General features: G+C 37.4%; 8 protein-coding genes and 2 non-coding genes across 10 annotated transcripts; 6 read left to right on the top strand and 4 right to left on the bottom strand.

The window, feature by feature from the left end:
* Positions 1 to 971: 971 nt before the first annotated feature.
* Positions 972 to 2,848, bottom strand: LOC106444585 (expansin-A11). The gene is made up of 3 exons (XM_013886041.3): positions 2,250 to 2,848; positions 1,852 to 2,173; positions 972 to 1,399 (listed from the first exon to the last, which is right to left on the bottom strand). The coding sequence occupies exons 1-3, from the start codon at positions 2,377 to 2,379 to the stop codon at positions 1,093 to 1,095; spliced, it is 759 nt and encodes a 252-aa protein (XP_013741495.1). The 5' UTR covers positions 2,380 to 2,848; the 3' UTR covers positions 972 to 1,092.
* A 1,701-nt stretch (positions 2,849 to 4,549) lies between these two features.
* TRNAD-GUC lies at positions 4,550 to 4,621 on the top strand. Its single transcript has one exon. It is a non-coding gene; the product is annotated as a tRNA-Asp (tRNA).
* A 299-nt stretch (positions 4,622 to 4,920) lies between these two features.
* LOC106440745 (protein FAM98A) lies at positions 4,921 to 7,297 on the bottom strand. The gene is made up of 9 exons (XM_013882479.3): positions 7,105 to 7,297; positions 6,879 to 7,001; positions 6,659 to 6,739; positions 6,485 to 6,573; positions 6,326 to 6,400; positions 6,131 to 6,195; positions 5,980 to 6,042; positions 5,346 to 5,873; positions 4,921 to 5,253 (listed from the first exon to the last, which is right to left on the bottom strand). The coding sequence occupies exons 2-9, from the start codon at positions 6,999 to 7,001 to the stop codon at positions 5,156 to 5,158; spliced, it is 1,122 nt and encodes a 373-aa protein (XP_013737933.1). The 5' UTR covers positions 7,105 to 7,297; the 3' UTR covers positions 4,921 to 5,155.
* Positions 7,298 to 7,630: 333 nt separating this feature from the next.
* On the top strand, positions 7,631 to 7,703 carry TRNAK-CUU. Its single transcript has one exon. It is a non-coding gene; the product is annotated as a tRNA-Lys (tRNA).
* A 20-nt stretch (positions 7,704 to 7,723) lies between these two features.
* LOC106440744 (V-type proton ATPase subunit B3-like) lies at positions 7,724 to 11,423 on the top strand. Its single transcript, XM_048738083.1, has 15 exons — positions 7,724 to 7,872; positions 8,018 to 8,100; positions 8,215 to 8,270; positions 8,606 to 8,704; positions 8,800 to 8,859; positions 8,937 to 9,048; positions 9,137 to 9,345; positions 9,582 to 9,710; positions 9,814 to 9,951; positions 10,070 to 10,220; positions 10,300 to 10,382; positions 10,501 to 10,548; positions 10,638 to 10,691; positions 10,791 to 10,874; positions 10,970 to 11,423. The coding sequence occupies exons 2-15, from the start codon at positions 8,049 to 8,051 to the stop codon at positions 11,153 to 11,155; spliced, it is 1,461 nt and encodes a 486-aa protein (XP_048594040.1). The 5' UTR covers positions 7,724 to 7,872; positions 8,018 to 8,048; the 3' UTR covers positions 11,156 to 11,423.
* Positions 11,424 to 11,539: 116 nt separating this feature from the next.
* LOC106440743 (probable prolyl 4-hydroxylase 3) lies at positions 11,540 to 14,410 on the bottom strand. The gene is made up of 7 exons (XM_048738084.1): positions 13,194 to 14,410; positions 13,019 to 13,103; positions 12,739 to 12,934; positions 12,456 to 12,585; positions 12,160 to 12,347; positions 11,976 to 12,064; positions 11,540 to 11,872 (listed from the first exon to the last, which is right to left on the bottom strand). Exons 1-6 carry the CDS (start codon positions 13,391 to 13,393, stop codon positions 11,991 to 11,993), a joined length of 873 nt encoding a protein of 290 aa, XP_048594041.1. The 5' UTR covers positions 13,394 to 14,410; the 3' UTR covers positions 11,540 to 11,872; positions 11,976 to 11,990.
* Positions 14,411 to 14,581: 171 nt separating this feature from the next.
* Positions 14,582 to 16,690, bottom strand: LOC106440742 (plastocyanin). Its single transcript, XM_013882478.3, has one exon. It carries the CDS (start codon positions 15,228 to 15,230, stop codon positions 14,733 to 14,735), a length of 498 nt encoding a protein of 165 aa, XP_013737932.1. The 5' UTR covers positions 15,231 to 16,690; the 3' UTR covers positions 14,582 to 14,732.
* Positions 16,691 to 16,924: 234 nt separating this feature from the next.
* Positions 16,925 to 18,557, top strand: LOC106444584 (mitochondrial import inner membrane translocase subunit TIM17-1-like). Its single transcript, XM_013886040.3, has one exon. It carries the CDS (start codon positions 17,700 to 17,702, stop codon positions 18,321 to 18,323), a length of 624 nt encoding a protein of 207 aa, XP_013741494.2. The 5' UTR covers positions 16,925 to 17,699; the 3' UTR covers positions 18,324 to 18,557.
* Positions 18,558 to 18,693: 136 nt separating this feature from the next.
* Positions 18,694 to 21,116, top strand: LOC106442729 (mitochondrial import inner membrane translocase subunit TIM17-1-like). The gene has a single exon (XM_048738085.1). It carries the CDS (start codon positions 19,403 to 19,405, stop codon positions 20,054 to 20,056), a length of 654 nt encoding a protein of 217 aa, XP_048594042.1. The 5' UTR covers positions 18,694 to 19,402; the 3' UTR covers positions 20,057 to 21,116.
* A 111-nt stretch (positions 21,117 to 21,227) lies between these two features.
* LOC106444583 (mitochondrial import inner membrane translocase subunit TIM17-1-like) lies at positions 21,228 to 23,139 on the top strand. Its single transcript, XM_048738082.1, has one exon. The coding sequence runs from the start codon at positions 22,483 to 22,485 to the stop codon at positions 23,137 to 23,139; it is 657 nt and encodes a 218-aa protein (XP_048594039.1). The 5' UTR covers positions 21,228 to 22,482.
* Positions 23,140 to 23,145: the final 6 nt, after the last annotated feature.

Here is a 23,145-nt window from a genome sequence, read left to right as displayed (position 1 = left end):
TGCATCAAATCAGATAATATATAACTAGGTGATAACCCGCGCCTTGCGCGGAGTGAATTGACTCGATGATTTAATGTTTGACATCCAAAATAAAGTCTGTATTTGCAATATATGATTGATAAAGTAGGACTTTATAACACCGGAAGAAAGTTTCAAGAACGGTAAAAACATATTTAAACAATAAAATAAGTTTTTTTATAACTTAAAAGCTCATTTATTATTAAGATGCATAATTAAAGAATTTATCATAATAGTTCTTAAGTAAGATATTGAAAGCCAAAACAAAAATATAAATGTGAATAGAATACTAATAAAACGAAAAAATCTCCAGTGTGGAGCTGCGCACCTTAGCGAGCTTGGTCATGTCTCGGTTCTAAGATACAGAGTGTACTCTGCTTCAAAGTGTTCTCGTCGAGATGAATAGTCATGTCTCTCTTCTAAGAGAAAAGAGTGAGTTATATAGTTCATACAATATATACACGTTCAAGAACCATTATGCAGTGTGGATGAAAAATGCTTAGCGAGCTCGGTGATGTATCGTTTCTAAGATTCAGAGTGTTCTCTTCTTGAAAGTGTTCATGCTGAGTTCTTCGCCGATATGAATGTTCATATCTCCCGTATAAGAGAAAAGTTAATTACGTCTTCATTTTCTCGATTCTGTGTTTCTAACTTACATGTGTTACTATCTAGTGATTCGCGATATGCACTGACAGAGCACACCCGTATATGTTCTAGAAAGTCTTCATGATGGGAAATAATATTTACGATGGTACGGTGATGTCGTAGCTTAAGCTTTACGTGATAACTCATTCCACGAGTGGTTTTTTTAATTTTCTACATCAATGAAACGTTTCCAAAAATTCTGTAATAGCAAAACCAATTAAAGCAACTAATTTGTGAGAGTCTCTGTACAATGGACACATGTCATACATGGTGTGAAAGCATTAACTCCAATGCTCCTCTTTTAATATATAAGGGATAATAATAATAATAACAAAGCGGGCGGGTCGCTCCGGGAGAAAAGAATAGACTCAAAGCGCGACCACTGCCAATAATCTTTCAGACAGGGAAAAAAAGGAAAAAAAAAAGTATTTAAAACTGAACCCTGGAAGAATAAGTCTGTCCAAAGGACCAAGAAGAAGGAACAACATTTAGGAACACTCTTGTAGCACCATCAGTAGTGGTAATTGAGAAAGAGATAGATTGACCATCGAGATAAGCGTTTGATTGCCAGTTAGCTCCCCAGTTGCGAGACATGGCTAACCAACCAGTCTTTGATCCTTTAATGGATACAGATTTAATGGAACCAGCTCCTCCTACGTTCGATATGTTCACTAGCTCGAAGTAATCCCTTCCGTTTATTCTGAATCTCACTCCTCCTCTCTTATAACAGCTTACTCTGTTTTTTACATGACCAAAAATAAAAACAGAGACATTTCAGTTAAAACTTTTAAGAAACTAAAAAAAAAATAAACCTTTTAACTTTCTTTTATCTATCTCATTTTAAAATCCATCACTATATTTCTCTATGTTTAAAAGCTAAACAAATCCGGATTCAACAACTATTGATCTGTTATTTCAATTTGGAATTTGGAGAACTTTTTTATGATGAAAAAAATGATTGATATCTACGCGAACTATAAAACTATCACATAGTAACACATCTAAAAATATTAATGTATCATTAGTTACATGAATTATATGGCTAATATGTATCAACTAACACATGTTATGTAGTTAACATTATAACCATGTTTTCGTAAACTATGTTAATTTAAGGTTTAAAATGATCAGATAGAAACTTAGTGGGTTCATTTACATATATTAATCTTCTTTTAGCAACTAACTAACCTTTGGAAAACGACGGGAACAATCCCGCCTCTGTAAATCCCGATCTTTTCCCAAGCAGGTTGTGCCATGTCGAAATGTTTTAGCGGCGGGTTGCACCAACCACCGTTGTTGCTCGGTAGAGCAAAGTTTGGTGGGCAGAAGTTAGTTGCTGTAATAACCACGGAAGCTCCTTTCTTGCACCACCTTGAGTCCGCCGCGTAATCACACGTTATCCTATAGCATTCTCCACACGAAGCTCCGTTGTTAAAGAGAGCCGTGCTTAACGCCGCCGTCATTGTCCCATACCCCGCCGAGTATAGATCTCCGTACCCACAAGCTCCGCCTGAATAAACAAAAATCTATCAGTTTTCGTTACATTATTTCAGAAGAAAAAAACAAATAAAAATTGTTAAAATTACCCATTGTTCCTGAAGCGTCACTCCCTCCATAGAATGTGGCGTGACCGTTGGTTAAACCAGAAGGCCTAAACGCATCAACCGTTATAAAAAGAGCGGCTAAAAGCGCCACTCCAGCTAGAGACTTTGCCATGACTATATTGTTTGTAGAAGAAGAAAGAGACTATGATGATCGAGTGAAGGAGAGATAGAGAGTGGTGTTTAAATAAAGGTGGCCAGTGTGTGTAAACTATGTAGTACGTAGCAACAAAACCTTACATGTGGGTCTTGTATCTTTATCTAGCCTGTGTATATCTTAATTTAATTCTTCTACATCTGTATATTTGTAAGTAATACTAAGTCCAAAAAAGACAGTAGTTCTGCACACTATGTTTTGTAATATGCATTTGTGTTTATATTCCCTTAAAAAGTTCATAATACTGTGTTATGCGGTGGATACTGATACCTTTTTTGTTTAACTGAATAAAAAGAGTAGAAAGAAAGACAAAAGAGAGTTTTTTGTTTGTGATATGATACAAACATGTGCAGGGTTCATCTACCACAGACTCACATGCTTGCTTGTCATGTATTATTAGCAACATGCCAAATCGCTTTAATAGTTATTATTATTTGGATTATTCGTTCCTCAAAACTTGATCTCCAATCTAAGTTGACGAAGATCACCGTCACGGCATCTGTCGCCTTACACAACCTACCTGCCACTTCTTACAAAAAAACAATAATATCACATCTTGAAATTTATACACAAACTATATAAACTTCTCCTTGATAAAAAAAAAAAGACATGGAACCAACAAGGTTAAGGACTTGAGGACCTTGTCTAGATTTGATTAGTGTAAGAACTGTAAAGCCAATGACGTTGATGATGTTTTAACTAGTTGGTATAGTTGTAAGAGCCCGGGAATCTGTTACTGATTGTCATTATTGAAAAATTAATGAATCACATAACAAAGACCTGTAAAATTAAAGCAGAACATGATATTGTTTTATCAAAAGAAAATGAAACCTAGTTTGGCAGGGACAGACTAATGTTAATGTATGCATCAATTATTTAACCCATTATTTAATCCATTATTTAATGGTCATGCCACATGTCTAGTCTTCATCCTTCTGGTAGTAAAAAGATAAAAAGGGATTAATTACATTATAATTTGCATTACCCAGTTGATGATAACATTTCACATGCCTATGTTCTAATAACTAGCCGCCCCAACACAGATAGCTAAAAGTATTCAACTCTGAAGATGCGAGAATCATCCAAACACCATTAAACGAAGTTGAGAAGATTCCAATCTTCTGAAACCAACCATACAAATCTCTGTTCTAAAGTTGAAAGCAAAGTATTTAAAAGAAACAATTTAAAAATCCTCTAAAAACACTTGGAACGAAGGGCAGAGTGAGAGTAAACAAACTCTATCGGACGGACTAAAAGTCATCATCGTCTTCCTCAGCCATATGCTTAGCCAACTCCTCCTCTTGCTGCTTCCTCTCTCTCCTCTTCTCATCGCTCTCTTTCTCCTTGTGCGTGTTGGGAGGAAACCTCAAAGCCCTTACCGCCTCGTTATGCATGGTTTGATCTTAGCTTCTCTGCCTGATCATACAGATTGTAGTGCAGGTAGTTACGAAGCAAAAGGTTAAGAAGTGTTTCCTGCATCCAATACAAATATATTATTCATTAAGTAGCAAACAAAACGTTTCATAGCAATGAGTGTAGGCTGCACATACCTGACCCAACTCATCATGGCGAAGGGTTGCAGAATGATGAAAAGCGAGAAGATTCCTGCAAGAATTAAATGTTGAGCTACTGATTAAGACCACGTACAGCGAACCTGAGCTACTAGTATACTAACTCGCGTATATCAGCAAGATCACCGGTTTGCGCTCGTAACTCAAGGAGTAGTAAAAATACAGTCTTGAAGCAATCACATCGATTGTCCTTCTGTTTAAGTTCTTGAGACGAGCAATGCTAGCTGAAGAACAAGCTTTAGCCTAAGAAACGACCAAAAAATTAAAACCAAAACAGAACATTAACTCATGAGAAAAAACATGAGAGGCAGAAGGAACAACAACTGACCTACTGGCAAAACAACAACTACAAGACAATGACGAATATATATATCATCCTTGTATCCCAAATGTAATAAGAGATGTTATATCTGTTGACTATTTTGATCATTAATAAAATAAATCTTTTGTGAAAAAAAAAAAAAATAACCTCGTTGTACTTCTTCTGATCAACCAAAAAAAGAAGAACAATGAAGTAACAGTAGATCTCGAGGTTAAGATTCAAATTAGCAACAAGAGTCGTTGTAGTATAGTGGTAAGTATTCCCGCCTGTCACGCGGGTGACCCGGGTTCGATCCCCGGCAACGGCGATTAACTTTTTGACCTACGGGTCTTAGTTTTTGGGCCTTCCTTGTGCAGTCCAAAACAGTCAGCAGGTATTTATCATATTGTCTCATTGTTTTTGGTTTGTTTTCCGCTCAATGGGCTTTGGGTTTGAATATATTTGAAAGATTTTTCAACGCAACTTAAATGACAAGATACGTATACTGGTGGTGTGAAAATGCGAGGCCGGGAAGGGTTGAAGAAATGAATCAATGATTGGTGAAGTTTGAGACACAGAACGTGTACTTGTCAGACTCCATCATGTTTCGTGTAAGTAAATGTTAAATACCAAAACTTGCAAATTTTCAATAACTCGAAAATAAAAGACAAAACTGGGAAATGTCTACAAGGAACAAAACAAACCTGAGAAATCACAAAGGCAACATTCATAAAATAAATGAACATTTAACATTACCTAAAAGACAAAATCAAAGATGGAAATTATTCTACGGCAACATCTGGTTCTTTTTAAGATAATGAAGGAAAAAAAAAAACAAAGTCCATTCAACGACCATGCTCACTTAAGCAGCTGCATTGTTCGGTGGTCCTTCCGATCTGTTGTATCCACCACGTCCTCCTCCTCTTCCACGACCTCCTCCCCTTCCACGGCCACCACGTCCTGTTCCAACAACTTTTTCACATTAAAACCCTCAAGCAAAATACTGGTTAAAAACATTGAGACAACAATGGTGTTTTAAAACATCATCCTACCACGAGGAGGAGCATTGTTGTTGTATCCATAGTCTCCTCCATCTTGTTGATTTTCATAGTAAGGTTGACCACCACCGTAACCATAACCTCCCCTTCCACGTCCTCCTCTTCTCCCGCCCCCTCTTCCTCTACCAGATGATCGCTCGGGGTTCATACCTCCATCATCATACCCATGATCCCTTGGAGGAGGGGCAGTGTAGCCATAGTCTCCTCCATCATGTTGAGCTTCGTAGTAAGGAGGAGGACCATTGTTACCTCCTCTTCCACGGCCACCACGTCGTCCTCCTCCTCCTCCTCTCACGCGCCCTCCTCTACGCTCATGATCCATACCTCCATCATCATACTCACGATACTGTGGAGCATTGTGTCCATAGTCCCCTCCATCTTGCTGAGCTTCGTAGTGAGGTTGAGTACCATAACCTCCTCTTCCACGACCACCACGTCCTCTCCTGCCCCCTCTTCCTCTACCAGGTGACTGCTCAGGCTCCATAGCTCCTTCATCATACTCAACATTCACATACCCGTCACCTAAGAGAACCGAAAAAATACAATCAAAACCACAAGATTGGAACCCTTCTCCACAGAATCAGGTGAAACTAATATTTTGAAAGGGAAATTGCGAAAGCAATCATACCTCTGCCACCTCTTCCCCTTCCTCCGCCTCTGCCTCTTCTAGCTCTACCTCTTGGTGGTCCCTCTACAGCAGATAGAATATAAGCATATAAAAGTCAACAAGGCGAGGCGTTGAAAACACTCATTAAAAAAGTCAGAAGGTGAATGAATACCTCGTCCCTCGTGATCAATCTCAGCTAATGGCTTCACCATCTCAATCGGGATCGGACACTGGTACCTGCAACATCAGTTATTATTAGCATTCTTATAGACAGACAAGCGCTTGAGGCACAGAGCCTTAGTTCTTAAAAGAGAACAAAATCCTTATATGGAAACTAGACCCAAACACCAAGCATTAAAAAACTCACCCAACAGAGGATGTGTTGAGCTCCTTCTTCGAAAGTGTAATAGTTATCAACGACACATGCCTTGTTGTCTCGATTCTACAGGAGAAGAGACAAGAAAATCAATAACAGGTCGAGATGAGTACAGTATTGTATTACTAGAAAAAAAGACAATCCACTTACGGAAGAAGGCCTTCCTCTAGAGGTTCCCAGGTATCAGTGATGTCAGTGGATCCAATAGATGTGATCTGGTGAAGACCAGGAATCCTTCTCTGCAATAAGAGATTCAGTTATACATTGTCAGACACAACATAACCCTTTTCTTGTGCTCTGAAACAGACACAACCACTACCATACCTTGATAAGCTCAACAATGTTGACAGTCTTGCTGATAGCTCTTCCCATTGCCTTGAAAACAACTTCATCCGATCCTTTCTCCTATATTACAAAATAAAAAAACAAATCTCTTATCTCCACCAATACACAACACTATGGACACCACTTCTTCATTATAACAAGTACTATTCTAACTTTCATGATACAGCACAGATTAGTACTTTCAGATTCAACACAATACCTGAAACAGAGCCATCGCATAGGTGATGCAGTTACGTGCCCTCCCCATACTGGTGATACGAATCTCGTTCTCAGCAATCGGAGTCTCAGCCTTGGGCTTCGCCACTCTCTCATACATGTCCATCTGAAACAACACAAAGAATCAGAAGAGCACAGCGATGAAACTAGGGTTCATAACCACTTATTCGAATCTGTATAATACTCACTGAAATCGATTTAATGCTTACCTTGTGTGACTGTTCGGGTTAGATCCTCCAAAAATCCCTATGAGATTCGGATAACGATTCGAAACGGTTTCGTCTTCTTCTTCGATAACCCTCTTTTTGAAGCAAGGGCGCCTCTCTGATATATAACAACAGCCGCACAACTTCCCCTTCCGCTACACACCCCATGAACCAGTGAACTGCCCTAATTGATTTCCGGTTTGTAACTTTTGACTCTAAATCGGTTCAAACCGAACCGAACCGAAGATAGATCCCATAAACTTCCCCATTTTCGTTCCCTCTCTTCATTAAATTAAGCATCTTTAGCATCAAATACGGATATAAAAAAAATAAATTTAATTTGCTTAAATTCAATTTTACGTATTAAAATTAGCATTTAGAAATTTATGATTTGAAAGATTTTGGTTCATATCTAATTCCACATCCAACCGTGTTTCTATCTTTTTGCTATAAATAGAAAACCATTCAGCAAAAAATATGTCCAAAAGTTTATTTATATATATTAAAATAAGGAATAGATATTCAACAAGCCCGTCTAGCTCAGTTGGTAGAGCGCAAGGCTCTTAACCTTGTGGTCGTGGGTTCGAGCCCCACGGTGGGCGCTTACTTTTTTATTATTTTCCGCTCCGAAAATAAATAATTTTTTTTTTTGAGGAAAATAATATCACAAATAATTAGTAGAGGTCAGATATATCCTCTACCACGTTCAACACATCACAAATCGCAAATCCTCTCCATCTCTCTCTATCTGCTTGACTCGATTCGTTCCAGGTATCAGATCTCTCCTCACACCTCGTTTGATCACGTCTTCCTCTTTCACTGGCTAGATTTGAATTATTGGATCGAACTTTCATTTCATTTTTTTTTTTGATATCGCTTTGTTCCCGCCACTCGTTTCTGACTTTTCTCTCCCCAGGAGCGGCTTGATTTGATCTTGATCTGCGACAATGGTGGCGGCTGGAATCGACATGGACGAAGGAGCTCTCGAGATCGGAATGGGTAAGTCTCCGATCATTTGATCACTTCTCTCTCTCTCTATAGCGTTGGTTGACTAACGGATAAGAGATCTAGCTTGTACGCGACTCTGATTTTGAAGATCTTTGAATTGTGTAGAGTACAGAACTGTCTCAGGTGTTGCGGGACCCTTGGTGATCCTCGAGAAAGTGAAGGTATAAACAATTGATAACGGAGAAGCTTTGCCATTGATGATATTAGTGCTGTTCGTTTGGTTGACGCAGCTACCTGCGGCTGCGTCGGCGTTAATTTTTTAATAAATTCTTGTACGTTTCATTGACGTCGGTAGCGTCTAAAAACTGCGTTTTCGCGTCGATCGCCGAAAAAGTTTGCGTCTGCGATTAAAGCTGGGTCGGCGTTTACGAAACGAACAACAACTATTTTCATTGACGCCGACGCTGACACCGACGCCGAAAACTGCAGCAACCAAACGAACATGACTATATTGAATTCTATCTTTGTTATAAGAATGTTTATGATGTTTCCGTAGGGTCCAAAGTACCAGGAGATTGTTAACATTCGCTTAGGTGATGGATCTATGAGACGTGGTCAGGTCTTGGAGGTTGATGGCGAGAAAGCTGTTGTCCAGGTTACTTACTCTTGATTCAATTTCTACATTACACTTTAGATGTTGACTGTACAGGTTTGATGTCCTCTATAACGTATTGATCTTATGGTTTTCAGGTTTTTGAAGGAACATCTGGAATTGACAACAAATTCACCACCGTTCAGTTCACTGGAGAGGTACTATTTACATTGAAAGTTTCTTCTTTTAAGCGTTTCTGAGAACGGAGGATTTGCTTATAATGTTTTTGTTTCAGGTACTGAAAACACCTGTCTCACAAGACATGCTTGGCCGCATCTTTAACGGCTCAGGGAAGCCAATTGATAATGGCCCTCCTATTTTGCCTGAGGCATACCTTGATATCTCTGGTGAGTGTTGGCTGTGCCTCATTGTGTGAGCTCTGAAACGAAAGAAAATTGGTGTTGTTTTAATTGTGTCGGTGAATAATGTTTATAGGAAGCTCAATCAACCCCAGTGAAAGGACTTACCCTGAAGAGATGATACAGACGGGGATTTCTACCATTGATGTCATGAACTCAATTGCTCGCGGACAGAAGATTCCTCTTTTCTCTGCTGCTGGTCTACCTCACAACGAAATTGCTGCTCAGATTTGTCGTCAGGCTGGTCTTGTTAAGCGGTTGGAAAAGACTGAGAACCTAATTGAGGTAATCATTTGCCCCAGTTACAACCACTAAAGTACAAGGATCTTGCTGAGGTGTTAGTAAGTGTTTGTGTAGCACATTCACTTTCTAACTTGTGTAGAAGGATTTCAGTGGTATATGTGAGGGGATGTATTTTATAACAATTGAGTATCTTACTTTGCAAGGATTTCATTCTTTGAACTACTGAAATTTTGTTTGCTGTTTGAAATCATTCGATATCTTACCTTGTGTTTCTCCAGGATCATGGAGAGGACAATTTTGCTATTGTTTTCGCAGCTATGGGTGTAAACATGGAGACAGCTCAGTTCTTCAAACGTGATTTTGAAGAAAATGGATCAATGGAAAGAGTTACCCTTTTCCTGAATCTGGTAACTTACTTCTTTATGTGCTTCTTGTATCTTCCTTCGTTGATAGTACTAGTATATTATATCAATGATGGATTGACATTTATGATGCATTCTGCTCCAACAGGCAAATGATCCAACCATCGAGAGAATTATCACTCCTCGAATTACCCTCACAACTGCTGAATACTTAGCTTATGAATGTGGGAAGCATGTGCTTGTTATATTGACAGATATGAGTTCTTATGCAGATGCTCTTCGTGAGGTAAAATGTCTTTCATCTGTCTATTCGTTTTCTTACATGATTCATATTTTCACAAAAACTCAACCACCATGTATATGTTTAATGATGTCTACCTTTCACATATTTTGATGAACTGGAGGTCTCTGCTGCTAGAGAAGAAGTACCTGGAAGACGTGGATACCCGGGTTATATGTATACAGATCTTGCAACTATCTATGAGCGTGCAGGGCGTATTGAAGGAAGAAAGGGTTCCATTACCCAAATCCCTATCCTGACTATGCCCAATGATGGTAAAACAATCATATCATTATTGGATCCTCTTCTTTTTGATTGAAAAAAACTCATTATATCTCTTGTTGTAAAACTCAGACATCACTCACCCTACTCCGGATCTTACTGGTTACATTACTGAGGGTCAGATATACATTGACAGGCAACTTCACAACAGACAGGTACATTATGCTTTACTCGTTTTGCATAATTGTCACTATTTTCTAATACACATGAATGAAAAAGGTTTCTCATCTTTCTGTAATAATCTCTATTTTTTCTGGTTCTTCCTTAAAACAGATATACCCACCCATCAACGTGCTTCCATCACTTTCTCGATTAATGAAGGTAGCAGAGCCATCTCGATTATATACTCCTTATGAAATCACATGGACTGAAACGTAACTTATTAACTTGACAATCTTTCAACTCTGCAGAGTGCTATTGGTGAGGGAATGACTCGCCGTGACCATTCTGATGTGTCCAACCAGGTTCGCTATTTATAGGATCTTATTTTACTAAAGCATCTGATATGGTCATTTAGTATCATTCATCACACCCAATTCATAATATTTCTTTATTAATTTCAGCTGTACGCAAACTATGCAATCGGGAAGGATGTTCAAGCCATGAAAGCTGTGGTTGGAGAAGAAGCTCTTTCTTCAGAAGATCTGGTACCTTTCTCTACTCAGTCCCATTCGTGTTCATATTTGATACTCACAAGAGTTAATTACTCATTACAATAGCTTCTCGTGTTGTGTTTTCGCAGCTGTATTTAGAGTTTCTGGACAAATTTGAGAGGAAGTTTGTGATGCAAGGAGCATACGATACAAGAAACATCTTCCAGTCACTTGATTTGGCATGGACACTGCTCCGTATCTTCCCACGTGAGCTTCTTCACCGTATTCCTGCCAAAACACTTGATCAGTTCTACAGCCGCGACTCTACAAGCTAAGCCTTTTTGAAGGAATCTCCATGTTGGTCCGTTCTCCATCTTATTTGGAACTTAAATCATGTCGAGAGAAGAAAAAACTCAGAGAATCGTGAATTTGAAATTTTTCTTTTATTTTTCATTTGTGTAATAAAGGTGTTTGTGTAGGGAAACTTCGTACAAGAACGCTAATTGTAAGCCTTGTGTTTGTAACTTTGTTTTTGTCTTCCAAACTGGTGAAACATGTCTTTTTGCTGTTGTGTAATAAACTATTCCCTCACAATTTTTATTATATATGTGCCATTTGTTAAAATATTTTGTTATTTGCTCATGAAAACCAACAAAATAAATGAGTCAATGGGACAGTCCAAATCAAGAATGGTCCGTCTGCTAATTTGGGTGTATGAGTAAAACAATTCAGCTTTTATATAAAGATAACAACAGTTTGTATATGATAATGTCATAACTAATTCACAACGTCTATTCAATGACAGAGACAAGCTGATGGCTATAGTATAACAATGAGCATCAGTCTATCTAACTCATCCTAATAAGTCTAACAAGTTCCAGATCTTTTGGTATTCTCTATTGATATGTATAACCCTCTGAATCACATCAAAAAAAAAAAATGGTGCTGACAAATATACTGAGCCGCAGGGACAAAAAAACAAACATCATCTCTCTGCATTTTTTGGTTCCGAAGTTTCATTTTATCCACCATCTATGAAACAGTATATTGTCCTGTCCAACAAAAGAGGACAATGTAAGAACCGAGAGCTAACACACGCCAAATAAACATAATGGACATATTCTTGTTTGAAACTTCAACGAGAATGACCGTTACCAGCAATCAAAGACGCTAGATTTTGTACTCGCCGACATGCATCCATTTGGTAGATGACCATTTGTTCCCTTTAATCACAGGACATCCACCTAGAACCAACGAAGCATATATTATCAGCTACACACTCAATGGTATTGGTAAAAGTTTACAATGGTGTTTTATATTATTATTATTGTTATTATACCATGCAGGCTTGAGGGATCAAGTGTAGCATCAGGCCTCATGCTCCAGAAGAGCAATGCATCACCCATTCTCGGCTTCACGGAAAGTCCCTTTTTACCACACTCAGAGAGCTCATTATACCATGGCACAGAACTAAAATTCATATTGGCAGCAGGAAACACCGTTTCACCGCCTTCTTCAACATCCGACCTGTAGTTTTTTTTTTTTTTTGGTATAAGAGAAAGAAGACAATGATTGGTAAATGGTAATACTTGAATTTGGCAACCTTAAAATAAAATAGAGTTCAGAAGATCTTACAGATACATAAGCATTGTAGCCATGCGTTGACCTCCATTCTTAGTGTTGAATTCGTCAACAAAGTAATCATAGTGTGGTTCATACTTCTGCCCTTCTTCGTAATGAAGAACCTGAAGTCCTTCTCCATGATCTACACATTCCATAATCAATCATCTTAAACCACAATACTAAATGAATAGTCATTTTTTTAAATACTAATTACATATATAACAAAATTAGTCTACATATATGATACTAATTAGATAAACTGCTAATTGATAATTGAAAAAGTCTCTCAAGAAACCTGCAGGAATAAAGGTGTAATCAGCAATTCTTTTCTCAATGGTCTTAATGACTTTGTCCCTTCCTCTCCTAAGGAAAGTCCCTGAGCTTGTTCTCACCCTGCTGTCTTTGCTCTTGCCGGTTTGGCTATCAACAACAGTTGACTTCACCATATATGGTTTCGCAAGACTGATTAAATATTCACATTCTTCCTTCGACTGTGTCAACATCAAATAAATAAAATTTAATACTCTCAAAGATTCAGACATGTTATCTAATCTTTGAAATAACAGAACACAAACCAAGAAACCGTGGTAGAGGAAAGCTCTGGGCTCCCAAGAAAGAATCTCTGTCCATTGATCTCCTCTCTTCCCTATTCCCTCGCTTCTGCATTCTCAAGAAAACAATTTGAATCAAAACATTACAAACAATGAAATAAATAAAAAAAATCAATAATTCCGACAGGACTCATGCCACCTCTCGGTTGCAGCTCGTCGGAAAGAAGAGAGATCGGTCGGAGAATATTCGTCGAAGGTATCAATTGGAAGAGAGAAAACCCCAAAAGACAGAAGCATCAAGAGAACGATCGTTAGCATGAAAAGCATCAACAGAACCAGCATTAACGTCGACCATTTCTTCGCCTGAGATCGCTGCGACTGTCTCAGCTTCATCGCCATCACCGCCAAAGATACACCCTAAAGCTTGTAAAACGAAGACAGATTAGGAACCGAATCGGAGAAGAGAATCGCAAAACCTTGTTCCTTTCTTCTTTTTATTTTCGATCTCTCTGTTCTTCTAACTCCCTTGTTCTTACAAAGGAAATTTCTTAAATGACATTTATACCCTTATTTAAAATGGTCGGTGGCTATCTGGGTGTGGATATTGTTGTAATTTCAGAAGGAATGGTTTTATTTTCCAGCACAATGTTTTTTACTTTTCTTACACAACTGAAATGAAATCAACCAATGGGCTATTGTTGATTATTACATTTTCTATAATTAACTAAAGTATTATCATCTTTGACTAAACATATGACGTTCCTCCTTTTTAAAGCACGTCTATTTTCTTAAAATAAAGTACAGGACGTAGACGTATGTGCTTTTAATCATTATATTTTAGGACTACTGTCAATTAAAATGTTAGCTATGATCTGTAGTCTGTACACAAAAATCATACAAACAGAGGATAATTACTAAGCTAAAAAAAATCATTATTTTTTGTACAACATTGATAGATAAATTTTCACTATTAATGTAATGACGAAGACAAGGTTATTGACGTACTTAAAATGGTAACAGAAAATACTATAAATTGATGAATCCCAAAGTCTTTGTTTGTGCGGACTAAACCAGCACAAGTAAGTCTCATTTTGGTGAAAACATTTTTGAACCTCAGTCATTAGTTTCCTTATTATATTCAAATGCAATGCACTCTAGTCAGTAGTCATTAGTCTTTAGTACGCATGTTATTGGCTGTGTTATTGGCTGTAGTTGAGATGTTCTTCCAACTGTGCTGGTAGATAACCCGGATACAAACATGCTGAGCTTAGACAAACAATAGTTGTTAACTGAGTTCTTACATGTTAACTGGAGTTGTAGACACTATAATATTATTTCGTTTATAATTTATAAATGTTTTAAACGGATTTATACATATGCATGTAGAAGAATTACACTTATTCTAACTAGTTTTACACACTATCTATCCGAGCTCAAAACATGTTTTGAGACAAAAGCTCCACAACTTTCGGTTCATATAACACAAACCCCTTATTTTTAGCATTTATTTTTCCAACTTATCATAATCTTAAAAATTGTCAGAGCCAGACATAAATCTACAAATAATTTATAAACCAAGACAATTCATTCATGGAACCAGTACTCTCATTATAACAAATCAATGTCCATTTGATTCCAACACTCTTTAGAAGTACAAAACACCTTATGTAAGTAAGACTGAAAGAAAAGCCTCTACATGAATCAGAGACACTCTTTCACTTCTACACTCACAATTTTATTAGTTAACGGTGACTTTACCGACCATACCAGCACCCTGATGAGGCGCACAGTAGAAGCTGTAGGTCCCAGGCTCAGTCAAAGCAACCTCGTACGTCTCTCCAGCAGCGTTGAGCAGATCTTGCTCGTCCATGGAGATCTTGCTCGCGTCGACACCGCTTGGGATCTCGTCCTCATCGAACACAACGTTGTGTGGGAATCCAGCATTGTTCTTGAACACAATCTTCTCTCCTTTGGCTATTGTGAACTCGTTGGGAACGAAAGCCAACGCTCCATCTCCTGATCCCAAGAGAACATCGATGGCCATGGCGTTTCCAGCCAAAGCGATGGAAGCTGCAGCTGCAACAGCCGCGACTCCGAAGTCCTTGAGAGATGCCTTCACGGTGAGGTTCCGTGATGTTGTGGTGGGGAGTCTGACGACGGCGGAGGGTTTGGAGATTGTGGATTTTAGGCCGGTGAAGGATGGGATTGCGACGGTAGCTGAGGTTACTGAAGCCATGATGAAGATTCTTGGTTTATCTTAGTGAGAGTCTTGATTTTTTTGTGTGTGTTATCCTTTGGTTGATTGAGGATAGAGTGAGTTGTGAGTTTTATGAGTGAGCGAGAGAATGAGATAGAGCAATGAGTGGCTCTGGGAGCAAACTCCATAGAAAGGAGTTATCTGTAGATACGCGTTTTCATTGGTTGGTTTTAGATTCTGTCTGGTGAAGTGGCAGTGTGTTTGTCATATGTTTTTTTTTTGTGTCCGAATGGATAAGCTTATTAAATAGACATATTCATTTCGTGACATGTCCCGAATTTTCTCTTATATTTTTAACTTCTTTCAAATAATTTGCAAGGATGTTTAGTTTAGTTTAACGGAAACGAGAAGAGGTTATTTTTTTATTTAATTTTCTAAAAAACAACTTTATCTAAAATACTTGTTTAGAAGTTGATTGTTTTTTTACCGCGTTTAGAAGTTAATTCATAGCTGAAATACTCATTTGGAACTTACTTCTTATTCAAATTAGTGAAAATTTTGAAAGTTATTTTAGCTTTTCGAATTTTTAAAGCCATTTCTGAAAATCCAAATATTTTTTTATTAAAAACAATATCCGAGAGGCAACCTTTTTTTTTAATCCGGGAGGCAATCTTATGTACAAAAATAAGATATTAACTTAAAAAATGATTGAAGATAATATTTATATATAAAAAGACGATCTCAGGGAATAGGAGGTCGCAGCAAGTCGGAGAGGAGAAAGAGTACTCGGCTCTGCAGTACACTACCGGCAAGAGAGAATAAGAATAAAGAATCGTACCACAGAATCGCAGACTCTTAAAGTTACCTGATTCCTCTTCTTCGTAAGGATGCAGAGAGTATATGAGGTTGTCAAATAGTCAAAGGCTTGGTTTTTTTTTCTAATGTCGTCGGGGCTGGTCTGGTTTATATGTTTGTACATGGGTCCTTTATGCAGTACAAATGGCACTAAGCTGTAGTACACAATGATTATTAGAAACCTGTAGTACACGAAGTTTAACCCGAGTTATGGATGAGCTAAAAAATATTTTGTTTACTATCAGTTTGTTTTTTTGTCTATTTCTTTAAAAAATTATATGATTATTTCACTATAAATTAATTTTCATAAAAATCTATTTGGTTAACAATTTTTATGTTTGTTTATTTTGAATATTATAATAATTAAGCTGTTAATTAGAACCAATTATCATAAGGGAGAATTAGGGAAATAACAAAAAAGTATATATTAAAATTAGGAAACTAATCATGGGTTAGAGTGCTATATAAACAAAAAGGAAGATATAGATGGGAAGAATTGTTAGTTTTTTAATTTTATTTTTTTAATGGTTATAGGGTCAAATTTCTCTTATTATAAACCTAATAATAGGTTAAATATGAAATTGGATATATGAATAGATTTTTTTGTAAGTTCAATGGATTAAGTAAAAATCTAATTTATGTGAAGAGATATGAAGATTGTTGGACATTTTTACAAATCCAATATGATGAATAAAATTTTGATTTATGTTAAGAATATAAAGATCATTGGACATTATTTGTAAGTCTAATAAAGTGAGTAAGATGATATATTATGATTTTGGGTTCTTAAGGCAAATAGTTTGGGCCTTAAAGAAAATGTAGTGTTCAAATTAACCAAGTTAAGCCAACTTAGTGAGTAAGTCAGACCAATTTGGTAATCAAGCTTAACCAACTTGATGACCAAGGTAATTTTTACTATAAATAAAATCATAATATCTTCACAAAAGCACATCTTACAAACATACAACAACAAGTTATTTCACAATCAAAACTTTTTAGATCAGAAGTAAGTGTCTCAATAGTATATTGTAATAATAAAGTTCGTGGATTTTGTTTCGGGACTGTGAAACCATGATTATATTTTGAGATTCAAAATTCGCATAGAACTATTACATATTACAATGATTTATTAAATTAAGAAAAGAGATCAAATTTCGGTTATGTGAATTCGTCTATTTCCTTATAGTTTTTTTAATATTTTTACATCTATTATTATCATTTCTGTTTTTTTTTTCGTGAATGTCAATCATGATTTTTATGGTTCTACATAAGCATGAAAGATAATTTATTATTTGAGTGTTAAATTCTAATAGATTAAGGTTCCAAAATTTTCATTTTCGCAATACTTTTTTTGTCGTGTGAATCATATCATCACATTGTTTTATTATTGAATACGATTTACAAAGTCAAATGTTTTTAGCTTTTCTGTACAACGTTCAGCTAACTAACAACAACAAGGGCTGACATTCTTTTATTCATAAACAGTATGAATTAAACAAACGAATTATTCAGGAAACGAGCTTTTCAAAAAAAAAAAATTTCTCTTTTTTGCTTTTCAAATATTAAAGCAACGAATGTTTTTTTTGTTGGGTTAGCCGCATTTTTTCTTCATACAGTTGTAAACGTCAAGAAAAGAAAAGAAGCAAAAACCAAATGGGAACTCCAGAGAATACAAGAGAACCATGTCCCGACCGGATCTTAGATGATATTGGCGATGCGTTCGGCATGGGTATTGCCGGAGGATCTGTCTTTCACTTCATCAGAGGAATCAACAACTCTCCCTCAGGCGCTCGTCTCTCCGGCGGCGCACAGTATGTACGTATGAACGCTCCTAAACTCGGAGGAAGCTTCGCCGTATGGGGTGGTCTGTTCTCGACCATGGACTGCGCCATGGTGTACGCTAGACAGAAGGAAGATCCATGGAACTCCATCTTTGCCGGCGCCGCCACCGGAGGCCTTTTATCGCTGCGTCAAGGTTTCCGCGCGTCTGCTAGGGCGGTTTTGGTGGGAGGTGCGGTGTTAACTCTCTTACAAGGAGTACAGATCGCTTTGGACAAACTCGCGAATGCTGCGCAGCAGCACGAGCAGGCTTCCATGAGTGATGCGGCCTCCTTACCACCTGCTCAGGTTTATGAGACTTCTTCTGCTCCGGAGGCAGGTTCGGGGTCTTGGTATGGAGGTTTGTTTGGGAGTGGGAAGAAAGAGGAGTCTGAGGATAAGTCAGGGAGCAAGACTCGGGTTCTTGAGAGCTGTGATGCGCCTCCCGTCTCAACTTAGGAGCTTAACTAATTTGTGTGGAAAATAAAATTGAGTAAACACAAATTTCATTGTGTGAGATGGTATTTAAGAGGAAACTGTGTATGATTTGTTTTTGTGTAAGGTCAAAAAAGTCAAATCTCGATTCCTTAGATTCATCTTTTTTCTTTTACTATATTTTTAATATACAGTACTTGTTATAATCTTTTTTAATTGTTTGTTTCGTGATTTTCAATCAGAATTTTATAGTTAAAATTGAGTGAACACATTCCGTAGTGTGAAACGATATTTAAGAGACAGAGGTGTATGATTTCATTACAATTTTTTGAACATTTTTATACTTGGTATATATCTTTCCAACTTGTTTCGTGATATTCACTTCATGGTCCTAACTCCTATGTAAGCATGAATAAAAAAAGAAAAATGGAACAGTGATCGATTAGAATTTAGCTTTAGTACTTAATTAAATCATAAATTATATATCTTTCTCGACAAAGTACAAAATGATTAATCAATTCACTGTAATGAAAGTAGCATCTTGATTAGAGTACCTCCAACAAAGAGTTTAAAAGAGATTCTAAAGTCAGTGTTTTAGAAAAAGAGAAGAGAGAAGAGTTCTAATGTTTAGATTTTTTAGAACTCCATTAAAATTTGATGTGACACTTGTAAACAATAGATTAGTTGAATTTCTGTTTTACAATTAACTTTTGATTATCTAATTACAATTTATTAAAATATTAATATGTTTTCTGTTAAAGGAATTTTTTGGAGTTCGGAGATGTTTTTACCGACATTATATAGAAAAGGATTAAAAAAAAAAGAAAAAATAAAAGGATAAAATCCTACTTCACATTCTTTCATCGTAATTATTTGACATTTTTGGGTTTAGTGATGGGCTTTTTTAAAATGGGGATATTCAACCCTTACATATTGTTAAAAATCTTGGAGAACACGTAAATTCATCTTTCCATTTTCGTAATACTTTTCTTTCTTTCCACTTTTAATTTCGTTTAAAGAAAAAAATATAGGGTTTAATGGACGTTCTTTGATTCTACTTTCTCATACAGTTGTACAAGTCAAAAAAAGAAGAAGCAAAACCAATGGGAACTCCAGATACTACAAGAGAGCCATGTCCCGACCGGATCATAGATGATATGGGCGGTGCGTTCGGCATGGGTATAACCGGAGGATCCGTCTATCACTTCATCAGAGGAATCTACAACTCTCCCGCCGGCGCTCGTCTCTCCGGCGGCGCAGAGTATGTACGTATGAACGTTCCTAAACTCGGAGGAAGCTTCGCCGTATGGGGTGGTCTGTTCTCGACCATGGACTGCGCCATGGTGTACGCTAGACAGAAGGAAGATCCATGGAACTCTATCATTGCCGGCGCCGCCACTGGAGGTCTTTTATCGCTGCGTCAAGGCTTCCGCGCGTCTGGTAGGGCGGCTTTGTTCGGAGGTGCGATTTTAGCTCTCATACAAGGAGTCCAGCTCGCTAAGGACAAAGTCGCGAGTGCTGCGCAGCAACAGCAGGTTTTCATGGGTGAAGCGGCCTCCTTACCACCTGCTCAGGTTTATGGACAGTCCGTGCCTGTGCCGGAGACTTCATCTGCTTCGGAGGCAGGTTCGGGATCTTGGTTTGGAGGTTTGTTTGGGAAAGGGAAGCAGAAGGGGTCTGAGGATAAGAGTGGGAGCAAAACTCAGGTTCTTGAGAGCTTTGATGCGCCTCCTGTCCCAACTTACGAGTTTAACTAATCTGTCTGGATTTATTTTTTACTAATATATAAGTTTTAGAGCTTAATAATTAGTTTCTATGATTATTATTCTGCAAAAAACGCTCGGTAAGGTTTTATAATGTTTTTAGTTGTTGACTTGGATTATTATGATGTCTGGTTGTATGTAAAACTAGAAGTTATTATTACATATTGTCTGCACTCGTTCTGAAAAAAATTGCTCAGTGTTTTTACTGAAATTGAGAAAGTAAGGCGAAAGAAAAGTGAGAAGTGAAGAAATTATGAAAAAGTAACTCACAACCCATCGATTGAATTGAACAAATCGACACAGTAAACATATGTCTTAGACGACCGGATAGAGCTAGTGTGATCAAAGTAAATCGACAATAATGTTAGTAAGTTAAGATAGATATACTACGACATCACCGAGAGATATATAATAGTATTCGACAATGTTGATTTGTAACTAGTTGAGCTTAATAGGAAGTCATGGTCTTTGTTGAAAACTGCAGAAAAATTGCAGATTTTCTTCATTTTTCTTTTGTTCTTGTTCGAAAAGAAAACAGAGGAAAGTTTTACCTATATATCAGTAAGAGAGAGTGACAGAAGTAGATAGAGAAATATGAAGTAGAGAATTGATTTTTGCTTGCTTATTACACAAAATTGGCCATTACATATTTACAGAGAAAACAGAACACTCTTGATCTTCTCCATATAGCCTTATTTTTTACTTAGACTTAGGAGCACTCTCCATATATAACCCATATTTTTTAACTTATACTTGGACTACTGCAACAAGCAAACTCAAAGACTTTAACATACCAACACAACAACTTTCAACACTCCTTGACTTTTTTTTTTTTGAAACACAACACTCCTTGACTTATTGCTCTTCTTTTCCCACATTTTATGTTTTTCCGGTTTGAGAACAAATAGGCATCATTCAACAGTCTTTCTTTCCATTTACTATTTCTCCAAATACTTCTCATTAGATCGAGGACAAGTCACCCAACCTATCGAGTAAGACATAATATTAGAAAACATATTTTATCTAAATTTTTAGTAATATTTATATTTCTTTCATAATATATTTTTATTAAAAGTAGCATTGTTTACAAAATTTTATTAATAAATGTATTTCCAAATAATAGTTCTTTTTAACAGATGATGGTAACAGATGAAATTTCATATTAACAGATGATTTTTAGTAACACTATAATTGACTATAGTCAAATCTTTGTGATATTATTGACTAGTATTGATACACAACTAATTTCATGAAATTATTTTTATTAGTTATTAATGGACTAGAATTAGTCAAATGTTTGTGATATTATTGACTATTATTAATATACAATTAATTTTATGAAATTATATTTATTAATTATTAATATAGTTGAATTAGTTTATTAACCATGAATGGATAATTAGTTTATGAAATTATTTTGTATTATAAAGATCTACGTATATGTTATTAGATTAAAATATAAAATGCATGTTGTTAAAAGTTTGCTAAGTAAATCTAAAGGTGTTACCGGCATTGGCTTTATTTCCTTGATGAGTTGTGTTTGAACCGAGTTTGGTCGGGACTCGGTTAGTTTAAAGGTTTTTTTATTAGATCGGGAGAAAGTTCAGTTTACAAATGAAGAAAAAAACGCAAGAGTAAACTGGTGCTCGGAGAGTTAGCCGAGAAAGCGAAAATACAATAAGTAAGAACTCTAGTTTTTAGCCATCAAGTATGTGTGCACATTCTCGAATCCCCCTCTTGCTGACCCTCCTCTTCCTTGTATAGGCTGCTTTCTTCCCAATGTCTTAGGTCGTCGTGTCGGGCCTTGATCTTGATCGGGCCAAGCAACTGGGCTTTCAAGCCAACCTGATGTGCTTTCTTCGATCAGTCAATTGAGACGGTCTTGAGCCGAGCTTGCGCTCTTGGTCGGGGATCGCTCAGCCGAGCTAGTGCCCTGGGCCGGCTTAGCAGGCCAAACTTTCTATTTGAGGGGTCTTGTAGAAAGGTGTAATCCATCTAGTACATGTTGACGGCCAATGTTGTTGTACTCATTGCTTAACTGCGTTTATGGAATGTTTTCTTTCCTGAATCAAACTAAAGACAAGAGATTATTAATATTGCAGGATACTCATTGTTTCATTGCGCTTATGGCATGTTTCTTTTTCTGAATCAAACAAAAGACGAGAGATTATTAATATGGCATGTAGGTGAGGATCATAAAAAAGGTAACTCTAAAAACATGTTAGAGCCTCTTACAAATACGTCAACAGAAGATGATGATGCTTGAATTGTTAGGTTGGGACTTGGGAGAATGTTATCTTTCCATTTTCGCAGTACTTTTCTTTCTTTCCACTTTTAATTTCTTTTGAAGAAAATAATAGAAAGGTTTAAGGGTTCTTTAACTTGTCTTTCTCTCACAGTTAAGAAAAAGGGCGAAACCTATGGAAACTCCAGAGAGTACAATAGAACTATGTCCCGACCTGATCTTAGACGATGTTGGCGGTGCGTTCGGCATGGGTATTGCCGGAGGATCCGTCTTTTACATGATCAAAGGAATCTACAACTCTCCCGCCGGGGCTCGTCTATCCGGCGGCGCTGAGTATGTACGTATGAACGCCCCGAGAGTCGGAGGAAGCTTCGCCGTATGGGGTGGTCTCGTGTCGAGCTTTGCCTGCGCTATGGAGTACGCGAGACAGAAGGAAGATTCATGGAACTTGATCTTTGCCAGCGTCCCCACTGGAGGTCTCTTATCGCTGCGTCAAGGCTTCCGCACCTCTCGTAACACGGCTTTATTCAGTGGTGCGCTTGCAGCTCTCACAGTAGGAGTCTGGAACGCTGTGGAAAAATTCACGAGTGCAGCGCAGAACGAGGAGGCTTTCATGGATGATGCAGCCTCGTTACCATCTTGTGTGCACATTTGTCAGGTTCTTGGTCAGTTCGTGCCGGAGACTTCTTCTGCTTCGGTGGCAGGTTCGAGATTTTGGTTTGGAGGTTGGTTTGAGAGTGGGAAGAAGGAGTCTGAGGATAAGTCAGTGAGTACAACTCAGATTCTGGAGAGCTTTGATGCTCTTCATGCGCCAACCAACGAGTTTAACTAATATGTC

Source organism: Brassica napus, chromosome A8, assembly GCF_020379485.1.
Source record: "Brassica napus cultivar Da-Ae chromosome A8, Da-Ae, whole genome shotgun sequence".
In the NCBI taxonomy this organism is placed as follows: Eukaryota; Viridiplantae; Streptophyta; class Magnoliopsida; order Brassicales; family Brassicaceae; genus Brassica; species Brassica napus.
Note: the sequence above shows the minus strand (reverse complement) of the source record. Positions and strands in the feature narration are given on the sequence as shown.

Coding starts and splice junctions, on each gene's coding strand:
- LOC106444585 (XM_013886041.3), bottom strand. CDS start 2,379: ATGGCAAAGTCTCTAGCTGGAGTGGCGCTTTTAGCCGCTCTTTTTATA. Junction 2,174..2,249: donor TGACGCTTCAGGAACAATGG/GTAATTTTAACA, acceptor TTGTTTATTCAG/GCGGAGCTTGTGGGTACGGA. Junction 1,400..1,851: donor GTTCCCGTCGTTTTCCAAAG/GTTAGTTAGTTG, acceptor TGTAAAAAACAG/AGTAAGCTGTTATAAGAGAG.
- LOC106440745 (XM_013882479.3), bottom strand. CDS start 7,001: ATGGACATGTATGAGAGAGTGGCGAAGCCCAAGGCTGAGACTCCGATT. Junction 6,740..6,878: donor ATGCGATGGCTCTGTTTCAG/GTATTGTGTTGA, acceptor TTTGTAATATAG/GAGAAAGGATCGGATGAAGT. Junction 6,401..6,484: donor CTAGAGGAAGGCCTTCTTCC/GTAAGTGGATTG, acceptor CTTCTCCTGTAG/AATCGAGACAACAAGGCATG.
- LOC106440744 (XM_048738083.1), top strand. CDS start 8,049: ATGGTGGCGGCTGGAATCGACATGGACGAAGGAGCTCTCGAGATCGGA. Junction 10,221..10,299: donor CCTGACTATGCCCAATGATG/GTAAAACAATCA, acceptor TGTAAAACTCAG/ACATCACTCACCCTACTCCG. Junction 10,875..10,969: donor CTCTTTCTTCAGAAGATCTG/GTACCTTTCTCT, acceptor GTGTTTTCGCAG/CTGTATTTAGAGTTTCTGGA.
- LOC106440743 (XM_048738084.1), bottom strand. CDS start 13,393: ATGGCGATGAAGCTGAGACAGTCGCAGCGATCTCAGGCGAAGAAATGG. Junction 12,935..13,018: donor TCCTCTACCACGGTTTCTTG/GTTTGTGTTCTG, acceptor ATGTTGACACAG/TCGAAGGAAGAATGTGAATA. Junction 12,348..12,455: donor GCTACAATGCTTATGTATCT/GTAAGATCTTCT, acceptor AAAAAACTACAG/GTCGGATGTTGAAGAAGGCG.
- LOC106440742 (XM_013882478.3), bottom strand. CDS start 15,230: ATGGCTTCAGTAACCTCAGCTACCGTCGCAATCCCATCCTTCACCGGC.
- LOC106444584 (XM_013886040.3), top strand. CDS start 17,700: ATGGGAACTCCAGAGAATACAAGAGAACCATGTCCCGACCGGATCTTA.
- LOC106442729 (XM_048738085.1), top strand. CDS start 19,403: ATGGGAACTCCAGATACTACAAGAGAGCCATGTCCCGACCGGATCATA.
- LOC106444583 (XM_048738082.1), top strand. CDS start 22,483: ATGGAAACTCCAGAGAGTACAATAGAACTATGTCCCGACCTGATCTTA.